Genomic DNA, 24,824 nt, shown 5'->3' on the forward strand with positions numbered 1-24,824 from the left:
AGCTGCTTAGGTCGTGTGTTTTGCCACAACAAAGAGAAAAGTAACTACACTAAAGTGCATAGCCTGGAATTTCGAAAATATACCAGAGTCAAACAACAAACAAAGCCCACGACAGCGACAAAGAGGAAGGCAGTTTACACGCTGTCAGGGGGCAGTTGCGGCCCTTCAGGCTCAAGTGTTTTCCTTCCTTAGTTTCCTCCACGATTTTTAGGGCATTAATTAGTGAGCGGGAACCAGGGAAACATGTCATGGGCACAATGGTCACTTGGTGACAGCTGGGCTAAAAATATTTCTCTAGACTAAACACATCAACTATCCGCTGGCTCTCCAAGAAATAACCAGATAAGTGACGTCTGCGCTCTATGGAACGTTACCCAAGGCATCTGTCTGCTGCCCAGAGAGAGGCAGAGGGAGGTGTGTTTGTGGGCCAGCGTTCCCCTGGGAGGCGGACTTGGCGATGTGCTTAGACCTGTCCAGCAGCTTTACGGGAGTGACAAGAAGCTCCTGACAGAACTGGAGCAGGAGCGACTGCAGTGAGCAAGAAGGATGGTCAAAGCGAAGAAGAAAAAGTTGGGCAGGATGACAGTTTTAGAGGATCAACTGAATAAATATGGGCCACAACGATGTTCAAGAACAAAGTTAGTGGGCAAACAGGTGTGATTTCAGAGGTTAATGAGCGTCGATGGCATGATCAATCCAAGAGCCAAGTAACGGTCAGGGTTCGCTGAGCCCGAGGGAGAGACGGAAATACAGGGCTACATACAAACCTTCCTCCACCCTGGGTAAGTCATGAACCTTAACCAATGAGCAAACGGACATCCATCTCGGGTATGAATCCCAAAGGAGTGACGTGGGAGAAAAGCCATTGTAAAATCTGTCAGGGGAAGTTAGTCACGAGAGGAATTTGGGCTGGAGACTAAAGATTCTTAAGTCGGAGACCAAGCTGGTTACTTTGCTGTCTCTGTCCCTATGGAGACAACAGTTTGGTGGGGGCCACACTTAAGAAGCGCATACCGCACCCTGGATCCCAAACATGTTCTGGACAGCAACAACAATTCTTTTCTTGTCGTCTAATGGTTTTTGATGATGTGTGAATCCCTACTCAGATCAGTGTTGGCCAGATGTCTTCTCAAACATCTACCCGTGAGAGGCAGACTGGGAAACTGAAAATGTTCTAAGTCAGAAGCGAGAAGGTGGGGCTGAATCAGGCTCCCAGAATGCTATTCCTGGCTTTGCCACTGACTCACCATGTAACCTTGGACCGAGCACGGAGCTGTCAGGGCCAGCGTGCCCTTCGCAGATGGGAAATAGGACACTCGGGAGCCTCAATTATTTCTGTCCTGTTTCTGTTTCCAGCTTGCGCCTAATTGTAGGAACATTGCCTATTCATCCCGGAGAAAAGACCACCTGGTAGGCTGATGGTTTCTATTGCAGGTCAAACATTCCCAACATCAAAACTCCAGATTCGAAATGTTCCCCAACCCAAAACTTCTTGAGTAGAAAATGCCACAGCTGATCTCATGTGATGGGTAACAGTCAAAATGTGGGCATATTAAAAATCCTGGACAAAGACTGCTGAGGGAGTCAGGACTATGCTGCTTGCCCAGAATGCATCAGGCCCTGGACTCGAGCCCCAGGAGCACACATGAACACAGTCTGACATTACCGCCAGTCCATGTATACACGGTGTCTATGATGGGAGGGAATCGCATGTTCATATTTGGGTCCTATCCCCAAGAGATTCCATTATTTATACGTGCCAACATTTCTTTTCTTTTCTTTCTTTCTTTTTTTTTTCTGAGACAGAGTTTCTCTGTAGCTTTGGAGCCTATCCTGGAGCTAGCGCTTATAGACCAGGCTGGCCTTGAACTCACAGAGATCTGCCTGCCTCTGCCTCCCGAATGCTGGGATTAAAGGCGTGCGACACCACTGCCCAGAACATGCCAATATTTCAAAGATCCAAAATCAAAATTACTTCTATTTCCAAGTATTTTAGCAAGGAATAGTCAACTTATACAGTGAATTTCATTATATCTGAAGAATTTCATTCATATGTTTGTACATACTACATAAAATTAATCACTTCATTTTTTCTTTTTATTTATGATGCTAAGGATCAAACTGTCAGTTTCTTGCATACTAGATCATTTTAGCTATACCCCCACCCACATCACGTGTAGGAGGGCAGTTGGTTCCATCCTTCTGCCATAACCAGAGATGGAATACAGGTCATTGGGATTGGGCACAAGCACCTTTATTCTCTGAGTCATCTCACCAGCCCCAGCTCAGCTCTGGAGACAGAGCTTCTCACTGAACCTAAAGTTAACTGTTTCAGCTACACTAGACAGCCACTGGGCACCAGGACCCTTTGATCTCTGCCTCCCCAGCACTTGGGTTACAGGTGTGCCACTGCATCAGCTGTGAATGCGAACTCAGACAGATCCTCATGTCTGAGCAGAGTAACTCTACCAACTGAACCATCTTCCCAGCCCCGATCTGAGCCATGAGTGTAGCTCAGTGGCATTGAGGGCATTTGCATTGCTGCATAACAGCGCCACCATCCACCTCCAGAACTTTGCCAAACGCCCAGCTGTGCCTTTTAAAGTGCAACTTTATGGGACATCTCACTGTAGGCAGCTGTAAGACCTACAACGTCTTCACTACGCCCCTCGGACAGAACAGCACGGCCACGTCATAGCCATCAGCAGAGCGCCTCAGGAGCTCTGACCACGTGACCATCATGGGACCCCCAGCTAACTGAGCTGCCGTGTCTTTCTCCAGCTTTTCACCAGGTATCAACAGGAAGTGCATTTGCCCTTGTGGGTCAAGGTGAGTGAGGAAGAATTATCATTGGCGATGCCTCGTCTGAGACTTTGGCTGAGGGTGGGAAGTCTTTACCAATTTAAATAGCAATTTTCAGAGTTCTGACAAGAAAAGACACGAAATCACAGAAGGGATGCATTTAGATCAGTTTGAGCTTGACATCCTGTGTCTCACAATCAGGAGAATTCTTTCTTAATTGAATTAAGTGCATGTTCTAAAGTCCTCAAGAAATTTGGTACTCAAAAATCTGATCACATCCTTGCCCTGTGTAGGAAGCTAATTTGCATGAGTGTTCTATCAACATGAAACTTAATATGCTTCAACTATCAACTCTTACGGGCAATCTAACTCAGTCTTCACTCAGCCCTGCGCTCACTAAGCCCCTACTGGGCATATCCTAACTCGGGTGAACGGCAGCCTCCACTGAGCGCCATACGATCCAGGAAGACACAAATCATGTGCGCTCTGGCCTTCAAGACAAACTCTTTTACTGGGTTAAGCAATAGGAAGTGTTATGTGGTCCCCTTAGGACTCTATCTCAGAAATTCTAGCTTCAAAAATCTGAATGTCTAATTTGGATCTGATCACCTGAATATAACAACTTACTTCTTTCAAAATCTTAGCTGAGGGCTCAGGCGATGCCTCAGTGGGTAAAAGCAGTTCCTATGCAAGAATGAGGCCCTGAGGTGGAATTCCCTCCACCCGCCTAAAAAGCTGGGTGTGCTGTGGATGCCAATAACCCCAGGGCTGGATCTCTTGAGCTCACTGGTCTAGTCAGACTGTGGAGCTTCCACTTCCGTGAGAGGATCTGTCTCAAGGCAGCAGGGTGCACAGCAACAGACGAAGCCACCAACATGCTCCTCTGGCTTCTGCATGCAGAGCACACAAGCACACAGGCCCACGCATACACATGTATGCAACACACACAGACACACTCACTCACACACACTCTCACATGCACAGTGTCACACACATGCATGCACACAGACACACACATGCATCGATGCATGCACACACACACATACAGACACAGTCACACAGACACACATGCACACTGGCTTGTCCTTCCAGGTGGTTCCCTCACCTCCTCCAGAAGCCTCTGCTTGAGCTCCCGTTCCGTCTCCAGCTTCTGCTGTAAGCTCCGGGCATTCATCTCGAGCATGGCGTGCTTCTTCTCCAGGTCGTTGAGCTGAGCATTTGGAAAAATTGGCCATGATGCCACATTTGGGAATGTTAAAGGGCTGCAGACTTTGTGAGATGTTCCCAAACCTTCACATGTAAAGGATAAGTACGGTCTAAAAGTCTCAGGTTTTCATTTGGAAAAAAAAAAAAAAGACAAGTCCACATGACAAATATGAGGACAGGTATCCACTCTATGGGCCAAGTGTCACTGTACCAAGTTTTAAGAGAGTGGCTGCTCAGCTCACTGGTCATGTTTTGCCTAAATTTAATTAAATGATCATATTCTGAGGGTTCACAAATATATGATAGCTGTTGGGATGAGAAGATGGACGAGCCGGGCGGTGGTGGCGCACGCCTTTAATCCCAGCACTCGGGAGGCAGAGGCAGGCGAATCTCTGGGAGTTCGAGGCCAGCCTGGTCTACAAAAGCTAGTTCCGGGACCGGCACCAAAGCTGCAGAGAAACCCTGTCTCAAAAAAAAAAAAAAAAAAAAAAAGAGAGAAAAGATGGATGAGCATTCCCAAGTATCCTTTATCTGGTCCAGAAAGGCAGAGAATGTGGCTACCGCAAGGCGCGTCAGCTACCATGAGGTATACCCACGAAGGACAACGGCCTTGTTACAGATAAGTTAAAGTGGTGTCAGGATATCCAGACACATAGAGGTTGACTATTAAACACTACAAAAATAGCCAACTAGACTAGAAAAGCAGCAATCAGCTAAACCCAGAAAGGTTCATTTCTCAAGAGAGTAAATGTTTACCAATCTTGACCTGCTAGACCCCGAGTCAGAGCTGTCATTGAGTGCAGAGTTATAGCCTTGAGATCAGGGCTTCGGCTTCTGTGAATTTCCAGTAAGAAACTAATCACAGATGTCCATAAAGATCTATGCTCATCACAGTGTTATTCATATGGGGGGGGGGGGGAGAGAGAGAGAGAGAGTGAGTTTGAGGAAACGGGGGGGGGGGGGGGGGGACAAAACCTGGACGAAGCCCAAATTTCCTGTACAGAGGCAATGCTCAAATTAGATGCTTGTGTGCAATTTTAGTTTTTCAGAATTACAAGTTTAAAAAATATTAATAAGCCAGGGAAAGCCTCCAGTTACATGATTTTTTTAAAAAAAGATGTTAAAGTATATAAATAGTAAGAGTCTAAAGTTATAAAAAAATGTGTGTATGCACATGTCTGCGTGCATAAGATAAGCAAACAAGGTAACTGGTACCAGCTTTTCTTTTACTTTTCCTGTGATTTTGTTATTTTTCCACAGTGGCCCCAAGAAATGACTTTTATAAACATGAAATAAAACCCCAGTCGCCATTCTATGTGCACATATGTGAAGCGGAAACAAAAGTTTCTCTGTTATCTCCTGTTGCTATCAAGGGTCTAGTCTACATTGCTTCAAGTCTATTCGACAAAGGCACCAAACACTGGCACGTCACTGCAGGTATATGGCAGACCACAGGGCATGGACAGAACGCAAGCAGGCCTGATGTGACACACTGACTTGTGTGCATGTACTGTGGTCTGAATTGTCCCCCAAATTCTTATACTAGAAACTTCATCTGACTTAGGTGCGGATGATAGCTGGAGGCGGGGCCTTTTGGATATCAGTATCCCCAGCGAGGCCCCAGGGAGGCATTAGTGGCTTCCTACACAGATGCTTAAGCTGGCCTGAGGAGCTCTGCCTCAACACGCAGAATCTGCCATCAATATGTCACAGCAAGAGGGACCTCAACAGATACAACCATCTTGGACTTTCTAGCCTGTAGAATATTAGCCAAATATACTCTTTATAAATTAGCTGGTCCCAAATACTTGGTTATAGCAAGAGAAAAAAAATACATGTGCCTACAGTCACACTCCAAGAACAAGTCACTGCTGCCACGTTCTGCTGAAGGAAGAGCAACAGGAGGCTTCTGAAGCCTTTTAGGAATAAAATAGCATTGCGTCCCCAGCATTGGACTTTTGGGGCCCATGGGGAGATGTCAAAAACTCACCACCCATGCAGGATAACCTGGGACCCAGCATACCCAGCTATGCCATCGCCAACCAAGACTGCCCTGAGGTGAATCGTGTCTGGCATTTTTGGAGCAAAGGCATGCTTATGAAATGTGTTTACCGCAGCTGTATCTGAATTCATGTTAAGTTAGGCCTGCCTTAAAGGAGGAAAGGAAGACGTTTCCCTACAGGGAAGGACGGGATGGGTGCTAACCTTGTCGGACAGGCTCTCAGCTTTCAGCTTCTGTTCTTTGAGTGCCTGCTGCAGAGCGAGAATCTCGGCCTTGTGCTCCTTCACTGCCAACTCCACCACCTGGCGAGACTCGGTGATCCGCTGATCGGCTCTCGCCCTGCCAGAGAAGAAGCCCAACCGTGTATTCTACCTTTAAATGCTGTCTTCCTTCCCTACAGCTTACAGAGCAAAAGTCTGACCCATTTCAGACTTGGGTTAAAATTGCCCTGCAGCAGTAAAAGCTCCTGCGGAGACTGACTGTGGAAAGGCTCGGGCTGAAGAGGAAAGTCATTCTCAAAAGCAACTGGACTAGATGGGGGTGTGTCCAGAGTGTCACAGATGCGTGCAGATGGCCCCTCCATACCGCCACCAAGGAACCAGAGCGTGCGGTAGACCACGGGGGACCCCGTTCGAATCTGAGTGACCACCTTCTCCCCTTAGGGCGCAGGCAAGACCTAAGCGTTTTGAGGGCTCATAGAAACTTGAAACTGATGAATGCATCCACTAAATAAGACAAAAATTCATATGTAAAAGGGAGGAAGATCCCTTCTTCTCCCACATCTAAGCCCTCCATTTTCCCACCTTTGCACCATCGGCTTGTGTGAGAAACACTCTATTCCAGAAATTCTTAGTCGTCCTGGAGAAACCCATGCGCGGGCTCCACGACCCTGCCCTAGCTCCTCTTCTTCCTTGTTCTCCATTGCTCTGCAAGCAGGCAGTACTCTCTACTCTAGGTGACAGACATCTCAACAACTGGAAGGTGACTCTTGGCTTCTTAGGATGAGGGTTACATAATACCAAACAAGAGTGGAGAAACAGGCCAGGCCTCTCACGATCGCCCAGACACGGAATGAAGCAGTGCGCGCACCTTGCAGGTGTGGCTGTGTATCTCTCTCCATTCCAAAACCAGATCCACTCCCCAGGCCCCCGACTTATCCCTGACAGACTGAAGGAACAGCTCAGAGAGAAGTGGGGCTTGAGTGTGCTCTGGAAGGTATCTGTGGGGGAGTGGCCAGCACTTCCGTGGAACCTCAGCCCTGGGCAGCGGAAGGAAGGGAAGGGACAGGTTTCTAAAACAGCAGTCCCTCACATCAAACACACGGATTTGTCACGAGGCAACTGCTGCTCCCAGTTTCTCTCATAATTTCGGAGTTCTCATCTTTTGCATCCCATCTTTTCTATTTCAGCTCAGCGAGGAAGCAGACCATTCAGCCAGCATATTTTATTATAAAGTCCACAGCCACCAAGTAATCTCTGGGGATATGAAAGTGACTGACGCAGTCTCATTAGGTTACCTTGCTTACAGGACACAGAGACCCCCAGGGAGGTGACATCAGCAGGGTTCTGAAGGATAGATACCACATAGGAAGAGACATGAAGTCACCAGCTAATGTTGGCCCGTGTGAAAAAGTAAAACAGTGGGCCCTTGGATTTCAAGGTAGTTTCTGGCCATCTTTATGTAACATGGTAGAAAAAACAGTGAGTTGCCATGGGTTACACACTGAGTGTTAGCACCCTTCAGTTAGGTAGCACATTCAATGAGAACGGTACTCCCTGAACTGTGACGCCCAGCGGGAAGGGAACTGAGAACTGGGCAGGAATATTTGAAAGGAAAAGATAGAAGATAAAGTGGGGAGAGGAGGGGGAGAGAGAGAGAGAGGAGAAGGGAGTGGGTGCAGTTCCATGCTCACCCCAGGGGACACTGGGTAACTTCTAGGATTGTTTTTAGCTATCACAGCCTGAGCAGTAAGTTGTTGCTGGCATCTAATAAAAAGAAACCAGGCAAATGCGCCCTATCCTATAATACGAAGCACCCCATACACACATAATGAGGGAATGCCCAGGCAATCCAAGGCATCAGCGCTCTAGAGCAGAAGGAAGTGAAAGAGTCCTCATGACCAGGATTCAGATGGTGGCGACCTCACTACTAAGGTGACACGGTTGGGATGAGAATCTTGGGAAGGCTATTTCTACAGAAAAGCATGGGCATTTTTTATCAGCCTTGTTCTGGGCCTCTGCACAACCACAGGATTCATGTGACATTTGCCAGATTTTCAGCCAGGATGTCCACCCCTCCTTGGCTCGCCTGAGACTATGCTGGTCATCGCTCTGAATGTCCTGCGTCCAGGGAGACAGCGTGGTCTCAGGACACTGGGACAGTTGGTGGCCTTGTTTGATGCTCTGGGGGGGGGGGGGATTCAGGTGTGATCACCTGGCACTGGCTCTCTACGAAAGGGGAAGTCCCACCTGCTCTGCTTCTCAGTGTCCAGCATCCTCTGCAACTCTCGTACGCGACACTCAAACTGGGACTTCTCGTCCCCGAGGACGCTCCTCCAGGCCTCCCACTGACGCTCTTTCTCCAGCAGCTCATCGTTTAGCGCCTCCAGATCCATGACCTGCTCCTCCAGCATGGTGCACGTGGTCTTAAGCGCCTCCATCGTCTGCAAGTCAGGCAGGGAGCCCTGGAGGTGACTTTTGTCAAAGAGCTTCAGAAGAGCAGAAGTTCCTAACCACAGACTCACAGACAGGTCGTTTCTCTATCCCACAGCCCAAGGGGACCAGAGGACAACAGACCAAAGGCCATCTATCCACACTACCATCTAAGAGGTACAACCTGAGGAGGGGGGGGGGGCACGATGACACCTATAATCCCAGCACTCAGGAGAAAGAAGGTCAACAGTCTACTGTCAGTCTTTGCCACACTAGTAAGTTCTGGCTAGGTAGGGCTACACAGTGAGAGCCCATCTTTAAAAAACAATCTATCCACTTCTAAAGATTTCTTATTGTTATTTTTATTTGTGTGTGTGTGTGTGCCACATGTGTCCAGGTGCCTACAGGGTGTGTGTGTGTGAGAGAGTATATGTATATGTGAGTGTGTGTTCCAGTCACACTTATGCAGCTGCCTACGGGTGCTGGAAATTGATATCAGATCCCCTGGAACTGGAGGTTACAGGCTGTTGTGAGCCACCATGTGGGTGCTGGGAACGGAACTCACAAACTCTGGAAAAGCAGTAAGCACTCTTAACCCCAGTACCCATTTTTAAAAGCCATTTTAAAAACCATAATCCAGGATTTATTTAAAAACTATAAACCAGGATTGACAAGAAGCCTGCTTGCAGGAGCCTACTTGGTCCTGGACCTCCTCAGAGAGAACACTCCAGACCCTTCCAAATCCCTCTGAGGGTTGTCCAGGACCCGAGGGCCCGGCCTCTCCTCTTACTTGCTTCTGGCTGGTGAGCTGCATCTCCCTCTCGGTGATCTCACGGCGGAGATGGTCCACCTCGCTTCGCAACTGCACAATCTCATCGTTGGCACCAGAGGCCTCGTCAAGTTGTTTGGATAAATAGAAGTTTTGGTTGTTGAGTTCAGCGTTGTCCTCGGTCAGCTGGTTCAGCTGCTCCTCCAGGTCAGTGATGACCTATGGGGTGGGGGTGGGGTGGCAAGAGGGGACTTAGGTATCAAGAAAGGTCAGCGGTTCTGAAAGCTGCAGCGGGATAGTGTCACAGGGCATGACAATGGGAACCAACATGCAGGTATGTGACCTGATGCCCAACTCAGGCGGCTCCCGCACCGGCTCCTTAGTTAGAGCAGGCATTCTGAGGGGAGGCGTCTCCTTTCTCTCTAACTTACGATACATCTGGAAAACATGGCAAGAGCCAATCACAACCAAGCGCTAAATGGATGGGCCAGCTGGAATGCGACCCGGTTAATAGCAGAAGGGGACCCAGGCCAAGGGGAGAGGACTGTCTGAAACTGCAATCATCTGATTAAACCGAAATCAACCTTGACACCGCTACAGAGCGCGGCCGCTGCACACAGCCATGGTCTTAGGAAGCCAAATAAAGTTTTATCAGGGAAGAATCACAACGAAAAGCGTCATTTAAATAAAAGCACAGGCAGTGAATTTAATTCTGTGTAACAAAGATGGGGAAGAAATCTTAAGAGAAGCCTGGCTAATTCTGAGGATACAATACCACATCACGATGCGGCTTAATGGGTTCTGCTACGCAGCGAGTTCTCCAAGTCTATGAAATTGTCATTCTATTGAGAGAAATTTAATCTGGTTTTACTAAATTATTTCCCTGTTCAATGGCAGAACGACTTCCATTTCAGTGCGTTTAGCTTGCCTGTTCTCTTTGCTGAGGCTTAGCATCAGTGCTTGTAGAGAACATTTATATAAAATACTTTCGAAGTTTAAGGGTAATTTTCTCATAACAGTTAGAATACGGCACGTGGGACATAAATTAAATTTTATGTAACAAAAAGAAGTAAATTAAAAGGAACCATCTTTAAGCCTGCAGTTATTAACTGTTTCGGCTTCTGCGCCTACAACAGACATACTTTTGTGGCCTATTAGCATTGCTAGCATGCCTAACCCCTTATCTCAACTGCCTTGATCAATTTAAAAATATAAGTCTTCCTATGCACACAGAACTAAAGAACACAGATAAGAGTCTAAAAGCCCATTTGACCGAGCAGTGAGCCTCTCGGGGCGCAAGTGCTCTGGAACCTGTGTGGACCGTGTTGGCAAGGGGTGCACCGCCAGCTGTGAGCAGGCACCTGTGGACGAAACGGCTTCCTTAGAAGCCTGGAAATGGGACTGTGTGCCGTGCAGCGCCTCACGGTTTGCCTCAAGGGTCCCTTTGTCACACTTCCGGTGCCATGGCTTAGCTGAGATCGACAATTCCACACACTCCACCTGTCTTCATCCTACACAAAGTAACCCCACCACCCGAGGCTCCTCCCCTAAACAGTAAATGTCTCCAGTTAACTGGAGCACTGGGAACAAACCGGTTCACTTCCTTCTGCCCCTTCCCCAAAGAAAAAGAGCAGAATGGGACAAACAAGCAAGCTTGGAAGATTCCGGAACTCAAGTGAGTTTGTACTTGGGTAGGTTTCTCCATCTGTGACATGGAAATAAATACCATATTTACTCTTTTCCTTTAAATTTATTTATTTCTATTTTATGTATGAGTGTTCTACATATAAGCCTACAGGCCTGAAGACGGCATCAGATCCTATGATAGATGGTTGTGAGCCACCAGGTGGTTGCTAGGAATTGAACTCAAGACCTCTGGAAGAGCAGCCAGTGCTCTTAAACCCTGAGTCATCTCTCCAGCCTCTATATTTATTCTTGATCTTTTATTTTTAAATTGTCTTGTATCTATTCAAGTCCTGCGCTGTGAGATATATATATGGGATATAAATTAGTGACCAAAATGGTGTTTCATTCTGAAAAACCTCTTGGGGAACAGACCAACTGCAAAAAAATCTATTCACAGAGAAAATATAATTTCCTTGCCATTCACAGTTTATATTTAAGCTTCTGGGTGACTACTTCCTTTCTTTGATTCACAGGAAAAAAAAATACAGATTATTATGAACCCATTTCTGTCATCTTTTCTCTTCTTCCCAAATTAAGATTATAAAAAGCTAAAGAAGAAACCTGTGAAAAACTAATGAGGTGGCCAAGTCTGGGCTCCTCCCCACTTGAGGTAGGCCTGCTAAGGAGCAAAGGTCCCTCCATTGCCAGTGTCTCTGGCCTCTGTTCCCAGCATCTGATTGTTGTTCTGAATGTGTCACTGTCTCCGTTTTCCTCATTAGATGGGGGTGACAGGCGTGCATGCGCGCACAGAGCTCTAAAGCATTTCCACGTTGGACTGCCCATCTGCCCAAGTCAGAACACACCGGCTTCTGCCCTTTCTAAGCAGCGAGGTGAAGTGGTGAGCGGACACGCCTCTGCCCGCTTTACAGAGGTTACAGATCCTGAGCTGACATGAGACACATCACCAGGTTAAAGTACAACGAGCAATCCCTCCAACTGTTCTCTGAAGGATTTAGTTTCATTTTACAGATGGGGAAGTCGGGGAACCAGGAGACTAAGAGACTTCACCAAAGGCACACGGCTGGAAGAGAAAGAGGTCAAACCTTGAAAGCGGCCCTGAAACTCAAGCTCGTCTCTTACCCCTCCACGATGCGGCTCAGAAACCGAGGACCGAGATACACTTGACTGCTTTGGCCTCTTTTGCTTTTGTTTCTCTGAGACATATTTAGCCTAGACTAGCCTCAAAGTCGCCACAGCCTCCTGCTTCAGCCTCCTCAGAGCTGGGATTGTGGACATGTGCCAAGATGCCTGGGGTCATGCTTGCTTTTGAACCAGGTGATATGCAACAATTCTTAGTTCAACTTTGTGGCCATGAGTAAACTCTTTCCACACTGACGGCAGATGGTCTGTTTATTGACAGACTTAGTTATGAGAGTTCATTAACTTTTAGGTCCCAAGAACAGAGGGTTTAATAAAAAAGATAAATAGAACGTCTAATTCTACTTCACAGTAAAAAAAAAAAAAAAAAAAAAAAAAAAAAACANGGGGGGGGGGGCACGATGACACCTATAATCCCAGCACTCAGGAGAAAGAAGGTCAACAGTCTACTGTCAGTCTTTGCCACACTAGTAAGTTCTGGCTAGGTAGGGCTACACAGTGAGAGCCCATCTTTAAAAAACAATCTATCCACTTCTAAAGATTTCTTATTGTTATTTTTATTTGTGTGTGTGTGTGTGCCACATGTGTCCAGGTGCCTACAGGGTGTGTGTGTGTGAGAGAGTATATGTATATGTGAGTGTGTGTTCCAGTCACACTTATGCAGCTGCCTACGGGTGCTGGAAATTGATATCAGATCCCCTGGAACTGGAGGTTACAGGCTGTTGTGAGCCACCATGTGGGTGCTGGGAACGGAACTCACAAACTCTGGAAAAGCAGTAAGCACTCTTAACCCCAGTACCCATTTTTAAAAGCCATTTTAAAAACCATAATCCAGGATTTATTTAAAAACTATAAACCAGGATTGACAAGAAGCCTGCTTGCAGGAGCCTACTTGGTCCTGGACCTCCTCAGAGAGAACACTCCAGACCCTTCCAAATCCCTCTGAGGGTTGTCCAGGACCCGAGGGCCCGGCCTCTCCTCTTACTTGCTTCTGGCTGGTGAGCTGCATCTCCCTCTCGGTGATCTCACGGCGGAGATGGTCCACCTCGCTTCGCAACTGCACAATCTCATCGTTGGCACCAGAGGCCTCGTCAAGTTGTTTGGATAAATAGAAGTTTTGGTTGTTGAGTTCAGCGTTGTCCTCGGTCAGCTGGTTCAGCTGCTCCTCCAGGTCAGTGATGACCTATGGGGTGGGGGTGGGGTGGCAAGAGGGGACTTAGGTATCAAGAAAGGTCAGCGGTTCTGAAAGCTGCAGCGGGATAGTGTCACAGGGCATGACAATGGGAACCAACATGCAGGTATGTGACCTGATGCCCAACTCAGGCGGCTCCCGCACCGGCTCCTTAGTTAGAGCAGGCATTCTGAGGGGAGGCGTCTCCTTTCTCTCTAACTTACGATACATCTGGAAAACATGGCAAGAGCCAATCACAACCAAGCGCTAAATGGATGGGCCAGCTGGAATGCGACCCGGTTAATAGCAGAAGGGGACCCAGGCCAAGGGGAGAGGACTGTCTGAAACTGCAATCATCTGATTAAACCGAAATCAACCTTGACACCGCTACAGAGCGCGGCCGCTGCACACAGCCATGGTCTTAGGAAGCCAAATAAAGTTTTATCAGGGAAGAATCACAACGAAAAGCGTCATTTAAATAAAAGCACAGGCAGTGAATTTAATTCTGTGTAACAAAGATGGGGAAGAAATCTTAAGAGAAGCCTGGCTAATTCTGAGGATACAATACCACATCACGATGCGGCTTAATGGGTTCTGCTACGCAGCGAGTTCTCCAAGTCTATGAAATTGTCATTCTATTGAGAGAAATTTAATCTGGTTTTACTAAATTATTTCCCTGTTCAATGGCAGAACGACTTCCATTTCAGTGCGTTTAGCTTGCCTGTTCTCTTTGCTGAGGCTTAGCATCAGTGCTTGTAGAGAACATTTATATAAAATACTTTCGAAGTTTAAGGGTAATTTTCTCATAACAGTTAGAATACGGCACGTGGGACATAAATTAAATTTTATGTAACAAAAAGAAGTAAATTAAAAGGAACCATCTTTAAGCCTGCAGTTATTAACTGTTTCGGCTTCTGCGCCTACAACAGACATACTTTTGTGGCCTATTAGCATTGCTAGCATGCCTAACCCCTTATCTCAACTGCCTTGATCAATTTAAAAATATAAGTCTTCCTATGCACACAGAACTAAAGAACACAGATAAGAGTCTAAAAGCCCATTTGACCGAGCAGTGAGCCTCTCGGGGCGCAAGTGCTCTGGAACCTGTGTGGACCGTGTTGGCAAGGGGTGCACCGCCAGCTGTGAGCAGGCACCTGTGGACGAAACGGCTTCCTTAGAAGCCTGGAAATGGGACTGTGTGCCGTGCAGCGCCTCACGGTTTGCCTCAAGGGTCCCTTTGTCACACTTCCGGTGCCATGGCTTAGCTGAGATCGACAATTCCACACACTCCACCTGTCTTCATCCTACACAAAGTAACCCCACCACCCGAGGCTCCTCCCCTAAACAGTAAATGTCTCCAGTTAACTGGAGCACTGGGAACAAACCGGTTCACTTCCTTCTGCCCCTTCCCCAAAGAAAAAGAGCAGAATGGGACAAACAAGCAAGCTTGGAAGATTCCGGAACTCAAGTGAGTTTGTACTTGGGTAGGTTTCTCCATCTGTGACATGGAAATAAATACCATATTTACTCTTTTCCTTTAAATTTATTTATTTCTATTTTATGTATGAGTGTTCTACATATAAGCCTACAGGCCTGAAGACGGCATCAGATCCTATGATAGATGGTTGTGAGCCACCAGGTGGTTGCTAGGAATTGAACTCAAGACCTCTGGAAGAGCAGCCAGTGCTCTTAAACCCTGAGTCATCTCTCCAGCCTCTATATTTATTCTTGATCTTTTATTTTTAAATTGTCTTGTATCTATTCAAGTCCTGCGCTGTGAGATATATATATGGGATATAAATTAGTGACCAAAATGGTGTTTCATTCTGAAAAACCTCTTGGGGAACAGACCAACTGCAAAAAAATCTATTCACAGAGAAAATATAATTTCCTTGCCATTCACAGTTTATATTTAAGCTTCTGGGTGACTACTTCCTTTCTTTGATTCACAGGAAAAAAAAATACAGATTATTATGAACCCATTTCTGTCATCTTTTCTCTTCTTCCCAAATTAAGATTATAAAAAGCTAAAGAAGAAACCTGTGAAAAACTAATGAGGTGGCCAAGTCTGGGCTCCTCCCCACTTGAGGTAGGCCTGCTAAGGAGCAAAGGTCCCTCCATTGCCAGTGTCTCTGGCCTCTGTTCCCAGCATCTGATTGTTGTTCTGAATGTGTCACTGTCTCCGTTTTCCTCATTAGATGGGGGTGACAGGCGTGCATGCGCGCACAGAGCTCTAAAGCATTTCCACGTTGGACTGCCCATCTGCCCAAGTCAGAACACACCGGCTTCTGCCCTTTCTAAGCAGCGAGGTGAAGTGGTGAGCGGACACGCCTCTGCCCGCTTTACAGAGGTTACAGATCCTGAGCTGACATGAGACACATCACCAGGTTAAAGTACAACGAGCAATCCCTCCAACTGTTCTCTGAAGGATTTAGTTTCATTTTACAGATGGGGAAGTCGGGGAACCAGGAGACTAAGAGACTTCACCAAAGGCACACGGCTGGAAGAGAAAGAGGTCAAACCTTGAAAGCGGCCCTGAAACTCAAGCTCGTCTCTTACCCCTCCACGATGCGGCTCAGAAACCGAGGACCGAGATACACTTGACTGCTTTGGCCTCTTTTGCTTTTGTTTCTCTGAGACATATTTAGCCTAGACTAGCCTCAAAGTCGCCACAGCCTCCTGCTTCAGCCTCCTCAGAGCTGGGATTGTGGACATGTGCCAAGATGCCTGGGGTCATGCTTGCTTTTGAACCAGGTGATATGCAACAATTCTTAGTTCAACTTTGTGGCCATGAGTAAACTCTTTCCACACTGACGGCAGATGGTCTGTTTATTGACAGACTTAGTTATGAGAGTTCATTAACTTTTAGGTCCCAAGAACAGAGGGTTTAATAAAAAAGATAAATAGAACGTCTAATTCTACTTCACAGTAAAAAAAAAAAAAAAAAAAAAAAAAAAAAAGACAGGGCAGAGGGCAGCTTCCCCACATGGAGGCCAGCCAGGTTTTCTTGTAGGCTATTTTGTGAACAACAGATCTTGGTGCAGCTCTAAGAGAGAACAAGAACACAAGACTGTCTACTCCTGGTGTCAGGAAAAGGAATAGATGGGCACACACATGCACAGCTCTATCTGGAGTAGCCTGTCACTTCTCAAGTCTACCCTCTGCCCTGTACATGCGACCCCTCACACCGAACTAGAAAGGACGGATGTCGTGTTAGGCGGCAGGAACCAGGCACACAATGAGCAGCAGCCGAAGGCTCAGGACCCAGCCTATTTTAATGCCTACTTTCCCGAAGGCAGCTATTTGCATATTATTTATTTTTAATCTTATAGCTGACAGATTGATTCATAATTAAAGCTGTGTCATATGCTTGCCCACCAACTCCCCTCTAAAACAGACACAGGGAGGGGTTTAGGTGCCAGATTGAATCAAATCCTTTTTTAAAATCCCTTCAAAACATAGAAATGGTCAGAGCTTGGAAGTCTCCTGCCCCCGGCTCTGTGAAATCGCTAACCAGGCGCTCCTCGTGACTAGGTTAGTATGGAGCTCTTACCAGTGACACAGGGGACACTTCCTAGCAGAGGCCATCTTGGGCAGCATCCAGAGGGAAGGACACTCAGGACAAGATCCTGCATCTTTAAAGCTGCCTTGAGCTTTACTGTGTCACTGAGACCCACTACTGTAGCTAATGTCTTGAAGTAGATGTTCCCAGAGTTTTTAAAGTAGAAAGGCCATTTTTCCCAATCAAAGATTATGGTAGGAACCCAAGGTAACTGCAGAAGCCAACATGGCTTAGTCCTCTCCGTGGGCCAAGCCTGGATGTGTCTGTTAGGTGCCTCATCTAATACCGCAGGAGTCCTTGGAGGAGCTGTCACCCCCAACGCCCATGGCTCCTGCTGCCGAGGTCTTACTGATTCTGAAACTCAAATACTTCTCAGAAATGGACAGTTTCCCATCTTCCCTCATCCAGAACCCAAACCACAGTCATTGACTGTCAACTGGAAACATCAATGCCATGCTGGACGCGAGGCTATAGGCTAGTCCCATTTTATAACAAAGAAAAGGGAAGATGGTATCGGACAGGTTGCTAATGGCCGCTTTAGAATACGAACCCTGTCTGCCTGACTCCAGAGTCCGTGGCTTGGACCCCTGTGTCTCCCTCTGTTCTAGTTAATATGTGGAGTGGAGGACACTCTGTTGGATGCCCCCCACTCCCCAAAATTTGGAAAGGGTCCCGTAGGCCTTACCACCAAATACTAGTGGTTAAAAAAAAATAGAAATAAAATTTAAAAAGTATAAACATTACATAAGCTAAACCAAAAATCAAACTAATTTCACATACTGGCAGGTTCCCTTATGGCCAAACTTGCAATTTTAAAATTGGTGGCCAGGCTTCACAAAGTAACATGTAAACCTTTAAGGGTGTGTGTGTGGGGGGGTATGTTTCTTATTCCCACTCTGCTGGTTTCACGTGCGTTTACACATTTCGGAACCCCTGAAGTCTAGTCTATACCAATCACACCTCAATCAGACACAGAAAGCTCATTTTTAACTTCTATGGTAGGAAACTGAAGAAGTAAAAAGCTGCTGTTAGGCAAACGGAACAGGTTTGCCGACTGACACGTTTTAAAGCCATCCAAGCTTGAGGAAGAGTTAGTCACGAAAAGGAGGCACAGCTCGTGTCTGCTGCTATTGATTAGATAATTGATAGGTATCGATTTGTAAAAACTTATGATTTTTCTAGAAAAGAAAGTGTGCTGTTTAACATTTCTCATAATTTATTTATTTTTCTTTTCATTTAATCTTGTTATTTAGAGTATTTTGAATGAAAAATACTTATATTTTTATCTATTAAATTTATCAACTTTTCTCTTCTTCATAGGCTCCTTGTTCTGAAAGATATTTAAGTACATTCAAAGAATCTCAGGGACAGAATGGTGACCTTTGCCTGAAATCGAAGCACTTGGAAGGCTGGGGCAGAAGGGTAGAAAGTCCAAGGTCAGTCTGGGCTACAAGGTGAGGTCTTATTTCAAAATAATTGAATAAGAAAGAAAAGAGAGGGCTGGAGAGATGGCTCAGTGGTTAAGAGCATTGCCTGCTCTTCCAAAGGTCCTGAGTTCAATTCCCAGCAACCACATGGTGGCTCACAACCATCTGTAATGAGGTCTGGTGCCCTCTTCTGGCCTGCAGACATACACACAGACAGAATATTGTATACATAATAAATAAATAAATATTTAAAAAAAAAAAGAAAGAAAAGAGAGACTTCATACAAAATCTGTATTTTATTACTCTGGGATCATTTATAAGCACGTATGTGGTATAAATTACTGGGGCAAAAATCAGGAACTAAAAATACTAGATGGACAAGTACAGAGTCCACCAGTTCTTCAAGGAACGGCATGTGGAGGCAGGACCGTTGCCCATCACATCTGGACACACAGACCAAAACTGCCTGACAAACCCATCTAGTGACCTAGCAACTCCATGGCTGGTCATGTGCTCTCCAGAAATCAGTGCTCACAGCTACCCAAGGACCTGCACAGGAACCTTCCCTAGCAGGACGGTGTGCACCCAAGACTGAGTGTGGCAATAAAGGAAAGAGGTACACGTGTGTGGGAGGGGTGCTTCTGAAAATCCACAGGCATATGCCGTACACACAGGGACAGGACCACTGAGGACCGAGAAAGTCAAAATCCACAAAACGACCAAAGATACAGAAGCACAAATAAGGACAGCGGCCCCAGCTCCTAAAGGGGCCTATTTCTGTCCTTCATTTTGATCAAAAATAGACTTTGCTTCTTCACTGACTTGACTGGATTATGTAACCTGTGAGTGACGCTCGTCTGCTGATAGAATTGCTCCACAGAAGTGATGTCACCCACAAGGGTCCTAGATTGTGAATTTTCATATTAAAAAGGTGATTTTTTTTCCCCTATTAGGAAGACAAACTTTTTTGGTCTATAGGAGAACGAATTAGCCTTTCTTCTTGGCAAAGGCCACAGGATGGAGAAGCCACGTGGGAAACCAGTCCCTGACATTGGGACAATTTCTTGCCCAGGTGGGCCATGGACCCTTCCATGCTGGAGAAGGGAATGAGCTACCTTGAGAGCTTGGTTGAAGCTACAGAATCTCTCTACAGTTTCATAGTGAGGGTGAAAATGAAATGCTTTGGCTTTCTGTTTTCAGATAAGTTCTCATCTGTAGCCCGGCTTTGCCTCAATGTCCTTTGGCCTCCTACCTCAGCTACCTATACAGGTACGTGCCCCAGACCCAGCTAGAGGAAGAATTATTTGACTATTTTAACTATCCTAATTCCCTTCCCCTCCCAAACCTAAAGGACAGTTTTAACATCCTTAAAAGCAGTAGCCCCCTGAAAAACTAAAACAAAATAAAAGCATTATGGTCTTTATGCTGCAAGAGCGTATGGAAAACCAGTCACCAATGCAAGGACACCACAGAGAGCCCTCCCCTTTGCCTTCTCGGCTCTAGTCTGCTCATCTTTGGCTTGTTCATACTCACAGTGCAGCTGCTGCGAAGGGCATCAAATTTGCGCTGGATTTCATCTCTATGCGCCTGAAAGGTAAGAGGTACGTTATAAACCTTTCACAGGGTTGGATGCAATTCTACATGCTATGGGTCAAATACAGAACCCAGCGATTTGCTTGCAAAGCCAGGTGCACGACTGCAGCAGCCCCAGCATCTGCTTTGCAGAGGACTAATCGACGAGACCATCCCGGCATCAGCAACAAGTAACAGGGACAAACATTCCTGCGTTAAGGAGTACAGCCACTCAGACCGCACCACGACACCAGGCAGATGCTTTTACTGTCATACTAACAGCGGGGAGAGCTGGGGAAGGGGAAATAAAAGACCACACTTTTACTCTTCCTCATCGGCCCTAAACCAAACCCCAGCTCTGAAAATAGGAGTGACTGTCCCTCTTCCCTCCAAATGACCCCTTCCTAGCCTGGGAGATGAACAAACAGAAGACAGACAGACAAGCATGCACGCACACACACATGAGAGACACTGTCAGGGAAAAAGTAGAATTTTTTTTTTTTTAATTAAAGATGCTGAGATTTATACAACCTCACACTGACCTGGGAGTTAACACCCTGACTTCTCTGAGGCAAAACTATCCTAAAATCACAGTATTTCTGCTATAGTGTGGCTCTTAAATGCCACCCAGAGGCCCTTGTGTTAAAGGCTATTATAGTCAGCCTGTGGCATTAATGGGAGGTGGTAAAGCCATGAAAGCAGATGACTTAGCTAGAGCTGAACTTAGACTATGGGCAGTTCTCGAAGAAGATATTGGAGTCCTGAACTCACTCACTCACTCACTCACTCACTCACTCACTCACTCACTCTCTCTCTCCCCCTCCTCTCCCTCTGTTCCCCGCTGTCAGAAATAAACAGCCCCTCCACCACTGGCCCCATCTTGACAACACGAAACTGTAACAGCCCAGCGATCACAAGCTAGAGTCTCAGGTACCGTGAATGGCGGTAACTAACGAGAGTATTTTATCAGAGTACCAGAAAGCTGCCTGACACAGTTCCTATCCGCACTGACATAGGGCACACTCACACGCAGCCCATGCCTTCATTCTGGTGAAGGAAGACAGTGGCAAAGACCCAAGGAGGAAAAGGACTTCACACAGTGCTGAGTGGGCAGAATAGGGTTCCTTAGACTCTGACCCAGTAGCAAGCAAGTCAAGGAAGGATTCAGCCTGTCTGTTTGCTGCATGCCATTAAACAGGAAGGGCTTGGCAGAGACAAAATGAGTTCGGTGGTAAAGGCAAAAGCTGACTTCAAAAGTTTTAGATCTCTAATCCATCCAGTTTAACAGGTCTCAGTTGCCACAACTTTATGTAACATTTAGAAAAAGTGCGATCAATTAAACCCTGGCATGTTCGTGTATATATATATATATGGCTCTAAGACACTTCTTGACTTGATTTGCCTTAGAACTCATGAAGTAGGGTCTGTAGGGTCTGCATCCAACCAACTCTGAAAAGAAAATATTCTGGGGGCACGTGATGGTTGGTTTTATATCAACGTGGCACAAACTAGAGTCATTGGGGAAGACGGAGCCTCAACTGAGAAAAGGCCTCCATAAGATTTGCCTGCAGGCAAGTCTCTATTGATAATGCAGGTGAGCCCAGCCTCACTAGGAGTGATGCCACATCTGGGCAGGCAGAAACCAGGCTGAGCAAGCTAGGAGGCAGCGTTCCTCCACGGCCTCGGCTTTAGTTAACACTTCGAGTTCCTGCCCGGACTTCCCAGGATGATGGACTACAAGCTGTAGGCTGAAAGAAACATTTTCCTCCTGAAGTTGCTTTTGGTCACTGTGTTTTATCACAGCCAAAGAAGCCCTAACCAGGATAGGCAGGGGGAGCGCTGGTACTGAATATAAACAACAGTGTCCTATCCCCACAGCATCGATACTGTATCAGTATTCTAAGCAACCTAGAAATGGTTTACAGCAGAGAGGACATGCACAGGTCCAGGCCATTGCCTGGGACAGGCTGAAACATCTGCTAATTTAGGTACCAGTGAGAGGTCCTGAAAATGAACCTCCAAAGATGACTATATATTCTCAAAGATGACTATATATTCTCTCTTGCATTGAACTGCAAGAAGAGATATATTTTTCTTCTGAGTTTTGGTCAGTTTTGGAAAAAAAAGAAAACAAGAGAAAGGGGGAAAAATTGTTCAGGAAGGCATCTGGGGCTCATTTGAAGTCCAAAAACATAGAAACCGAGGGAAGGAAGAATGTGGTCTTCTAGCGCACGCCTTTAATCCCAGCACTTGGGAGGCAGAGACAGATGGATCTCTGTGAGTTCAAGGCTAGCTTGGAATATAGAGCAAGTTCCAGGACAGGCTCCAAAGCTACAGAGAAACTCTGTCTCGAAAAACCAAAGGATGCTGGGACGTTGTGGGAAATCACAGATCGAAATGAAACAAAGGGACTAAGGAGCAGGAGAGCCCCTGAGGAGGGCAGGGTTACCAGCCAAGAGAGAAATGGTGGTGATTCAGAGCAGTATGGCAGCAGAAATCAGAAAAGTTTGGAAAGGACAACTGAAAGGGCATGAGGGGAACGAGGGACAGAGAGACCCAGGGGACCTCAGACCAGAGAGACAGTGTAGATTATAGCACCAATTGCTTAGCTGTGAGAGCACAAAGAGCCATCTAGTCTTAGGCAGAGGCAAAAGGAGTCATTTTCTTAAACAAAACAAAATTTATTCTCCATAAAAGTCTATGAGACAACTTAAGAATTTTAGAACTATGATGCTCTCTCTAATATGTCCATTTTCCATTTATAATAGACTATATAAAGACATGTGAGATAGAGACTAATGCACCCAAAGTCATAGCAATAGAAACGAGACAAGAGAAAACAGACGAAAAAATAATAATAAAATTGTAAAGAGTTTTAAAAGTGAACAGGGAGCTGCAGAGAGCTGAGACAGTGGAAGCAGCACGCGCATTAACTGGGGTCTCTGAAGGACTTTGGGGTGAGCTGCAGAGAGCTGAGACAGTGGGAGCAGCACGCGCATTAACTGGGGTCTCTGAAGGACTTTGGGGTGAGCTGGAGAAATGCCTCAAGAAGCAATGGCCACCAACGTCCAAAGTTGTTCAAAGCTTTGACCCCACAGACACAAGAACTTCAAAAAACTCTAAACCTAAGAAACATGAAGACAATTATGCTTAAGTGAATTACATTCAAATTGCTTAAAACCAGCAACAAGGGGGCTGGAAAGATGGCTCAGCGGTTAGGAACACTGCCTGCTATTCCAGAGGTCCTGAGTTCAATTCCCAGCAACCACATGGTAGCTCACAACCATCTGTAATGAGATCTGGTGCCCTCTTCTGGCCTGCAGGCATATGTGCAGACATAACACTGTATACATAATGAGTAAATAAATCTTAAACAACAACAACAAAAACAGCAACAAGAAACTCGTCAAACCAGGCAGAGAAGAACTGTTATACCCAGGGCAACAACGGGAGTGCTGGGAGGCTGATTCCAGGTTGGATGTAACTGTCGCCATCTTAGACCAGAGCAACGTTCATCACCAGGGCTGGGCCCCCATGGGACTGTGACTACCAACATTCCCCTTCACTGGAGAGGGGAGGGCTTTCCTGAGAACACACAGCAGTAAATGATGGCGAAAGAAGGAAACTCGATAGCATAGCTGCCCATAAGCTGTCCATGTTCCTATGAGTAACCCCAATAAATTCACTGGTTCACTGAGCCAGGCATGGGTGGAATGGTCTCCATAGCTATGAGAAAACATCATGACCAAAAGTAACTTGGGGAAGAAAGGGTTTATTTGGCTTACAAGTTCAATCACTGTCCTTCACTAAGGGAAGCCAAGGCAGGAACTCAAGCAGGAGAAGAGGCTGCAGGCAGAAACTGAAGCAGTCTTGCTCCCCATGGCTCAATCAGCCTTTCTTGTACAATCAGGGACCACATGCCAATGGCATGGCGCCACCCACAGTGGACTGGGCCCTCCCACATCTGTCAGTAATCCCACAGGCCAAACTGAAACACTTCCTCATTTCAAGTTCCCTCTTCCCAGATGATGTTGACTTGTGTCAAGCTGGCAAAAACAAAAACCTAAGCAGCACAGACACATATTAACAAGATCAGATGTTCAAACCACACTGTGGGAGGGCTGAGCCTGAAGACAATATAGCAGCATTGTAAACATTGCGACAATGTTTAAACCTGTCTGCTTAGAGCTCTGCAGATAGTAGAAGTATCTATCTCTCCCAAGAGAAGATGAAGGAGAGGTTGCCACTGACAAGGGGAAAGGGAAGTCTCCCCAGCAGACCCACACTGCACAGAAATCCTTCAGGCAGGACAAAGGCAACTGGAAACTGTGTCTAGATGTTGTCTATGTAGACTCAAGACTGAGAGTTGCTGAGGGTCTAGTGAGAGGGTCCTAACGTCATGACCTTGAGAGTGACTGTGGATCCAGCCCCTTACTCTACCCCTCCACCCTTGCATTCTGGTCACAAGGTGAGCAGTATGTGTTCACAGTGCCCCCCCCCCCCACGTGCTGCTTTGACATAGACTCAAACACAAGAAGCCAGTCATGGACAAGAGCCATCAAACCTGTGACCCCAAACCAGTCACTTTCTCTGTATATGCTAACTGTCTTGGGTTACCATGATGGCAAGCTAACTAAATATATCCAGCAATGACAAAAGTCTAACTTGCTGGGGTGAGAATAAATATTTACTTAGCTTTAGAACAAAGCCATCTGTACTACTGTTGAAATCTCATTTGCAACCAATGACCAAGCAGGGTTTGCTCCCATGAGCCTCCTCAGGTCCCTCTGATGCACGCCATAATCACCATGGAGAAAAGAGAGGATTTATCGAGAAAGAACGGGCTCTTGCATTAATCACCTCTACATCAGGGGTCAG

The 24,824-nt window shown here is 46.4% G+C and overlaps 1 protein-coding gene across 12 annotated transcripts in view; it reads right to left on the minus strand.

Annotated features, from left to right (window-relative positions):
- Positions 1–24,824, minus strand: part of Cit (citron rho-interacting serine/threonine kinase) — a 175,807-nt gene that overhangs the window by 30,450 nt on the left and 120,533 nt on the right. For 11 of the 12 annotated variants that reach the window (XM_050159019.1, XM_050159018.1, XM_050159017.1 and 8 more), the window contains 5 exons: positions 19,908–19,961; positions 13,200–13,397; positions 8,479–8,672; positions 6,214–6,349; positions 3,908–4,012 (listed from right to left, as the gene is read on the minus strand). In XM_050159019.1, coding sequence (XP_050014976.1) covers positions 3,908–4,012; positions 6,214–6,349; positions 8,479–8,672; positions 13,200–13,397; positions 19,908–19,961 — 687 coding nt within the window. Of the gene's footprint in view, positions 1–3,907; positions 4,013–6,213; positions 6,350–8,478; positions 8,673–9,451; positions 9,650–13,199; positions 13,398–19,907; positions 19,962–24,824 lie in introns of all 12 variants that reach the window. The other variant, XM_050159011.1, reaches the window with a different exon arrangement.

The sequence above is a fragment of the Alexandromys fortis genome, unplaced genomic scaffold (assembly GCF_014885135.2).
Source record: "Alexandromys fortis isolate MF-2015 unplaced genomic scaffold, M_Fortis_MF-2015_v1.1 scaffold_90, whole genome shotgun sequence".
NCBI classification, from domain to species: domain Eukaryota; kingdom Metazoa; phylum Chordata; class Mammalia; order Rodentia; family Cricetidae; genus Alexandromys; species Alexandromys fortis.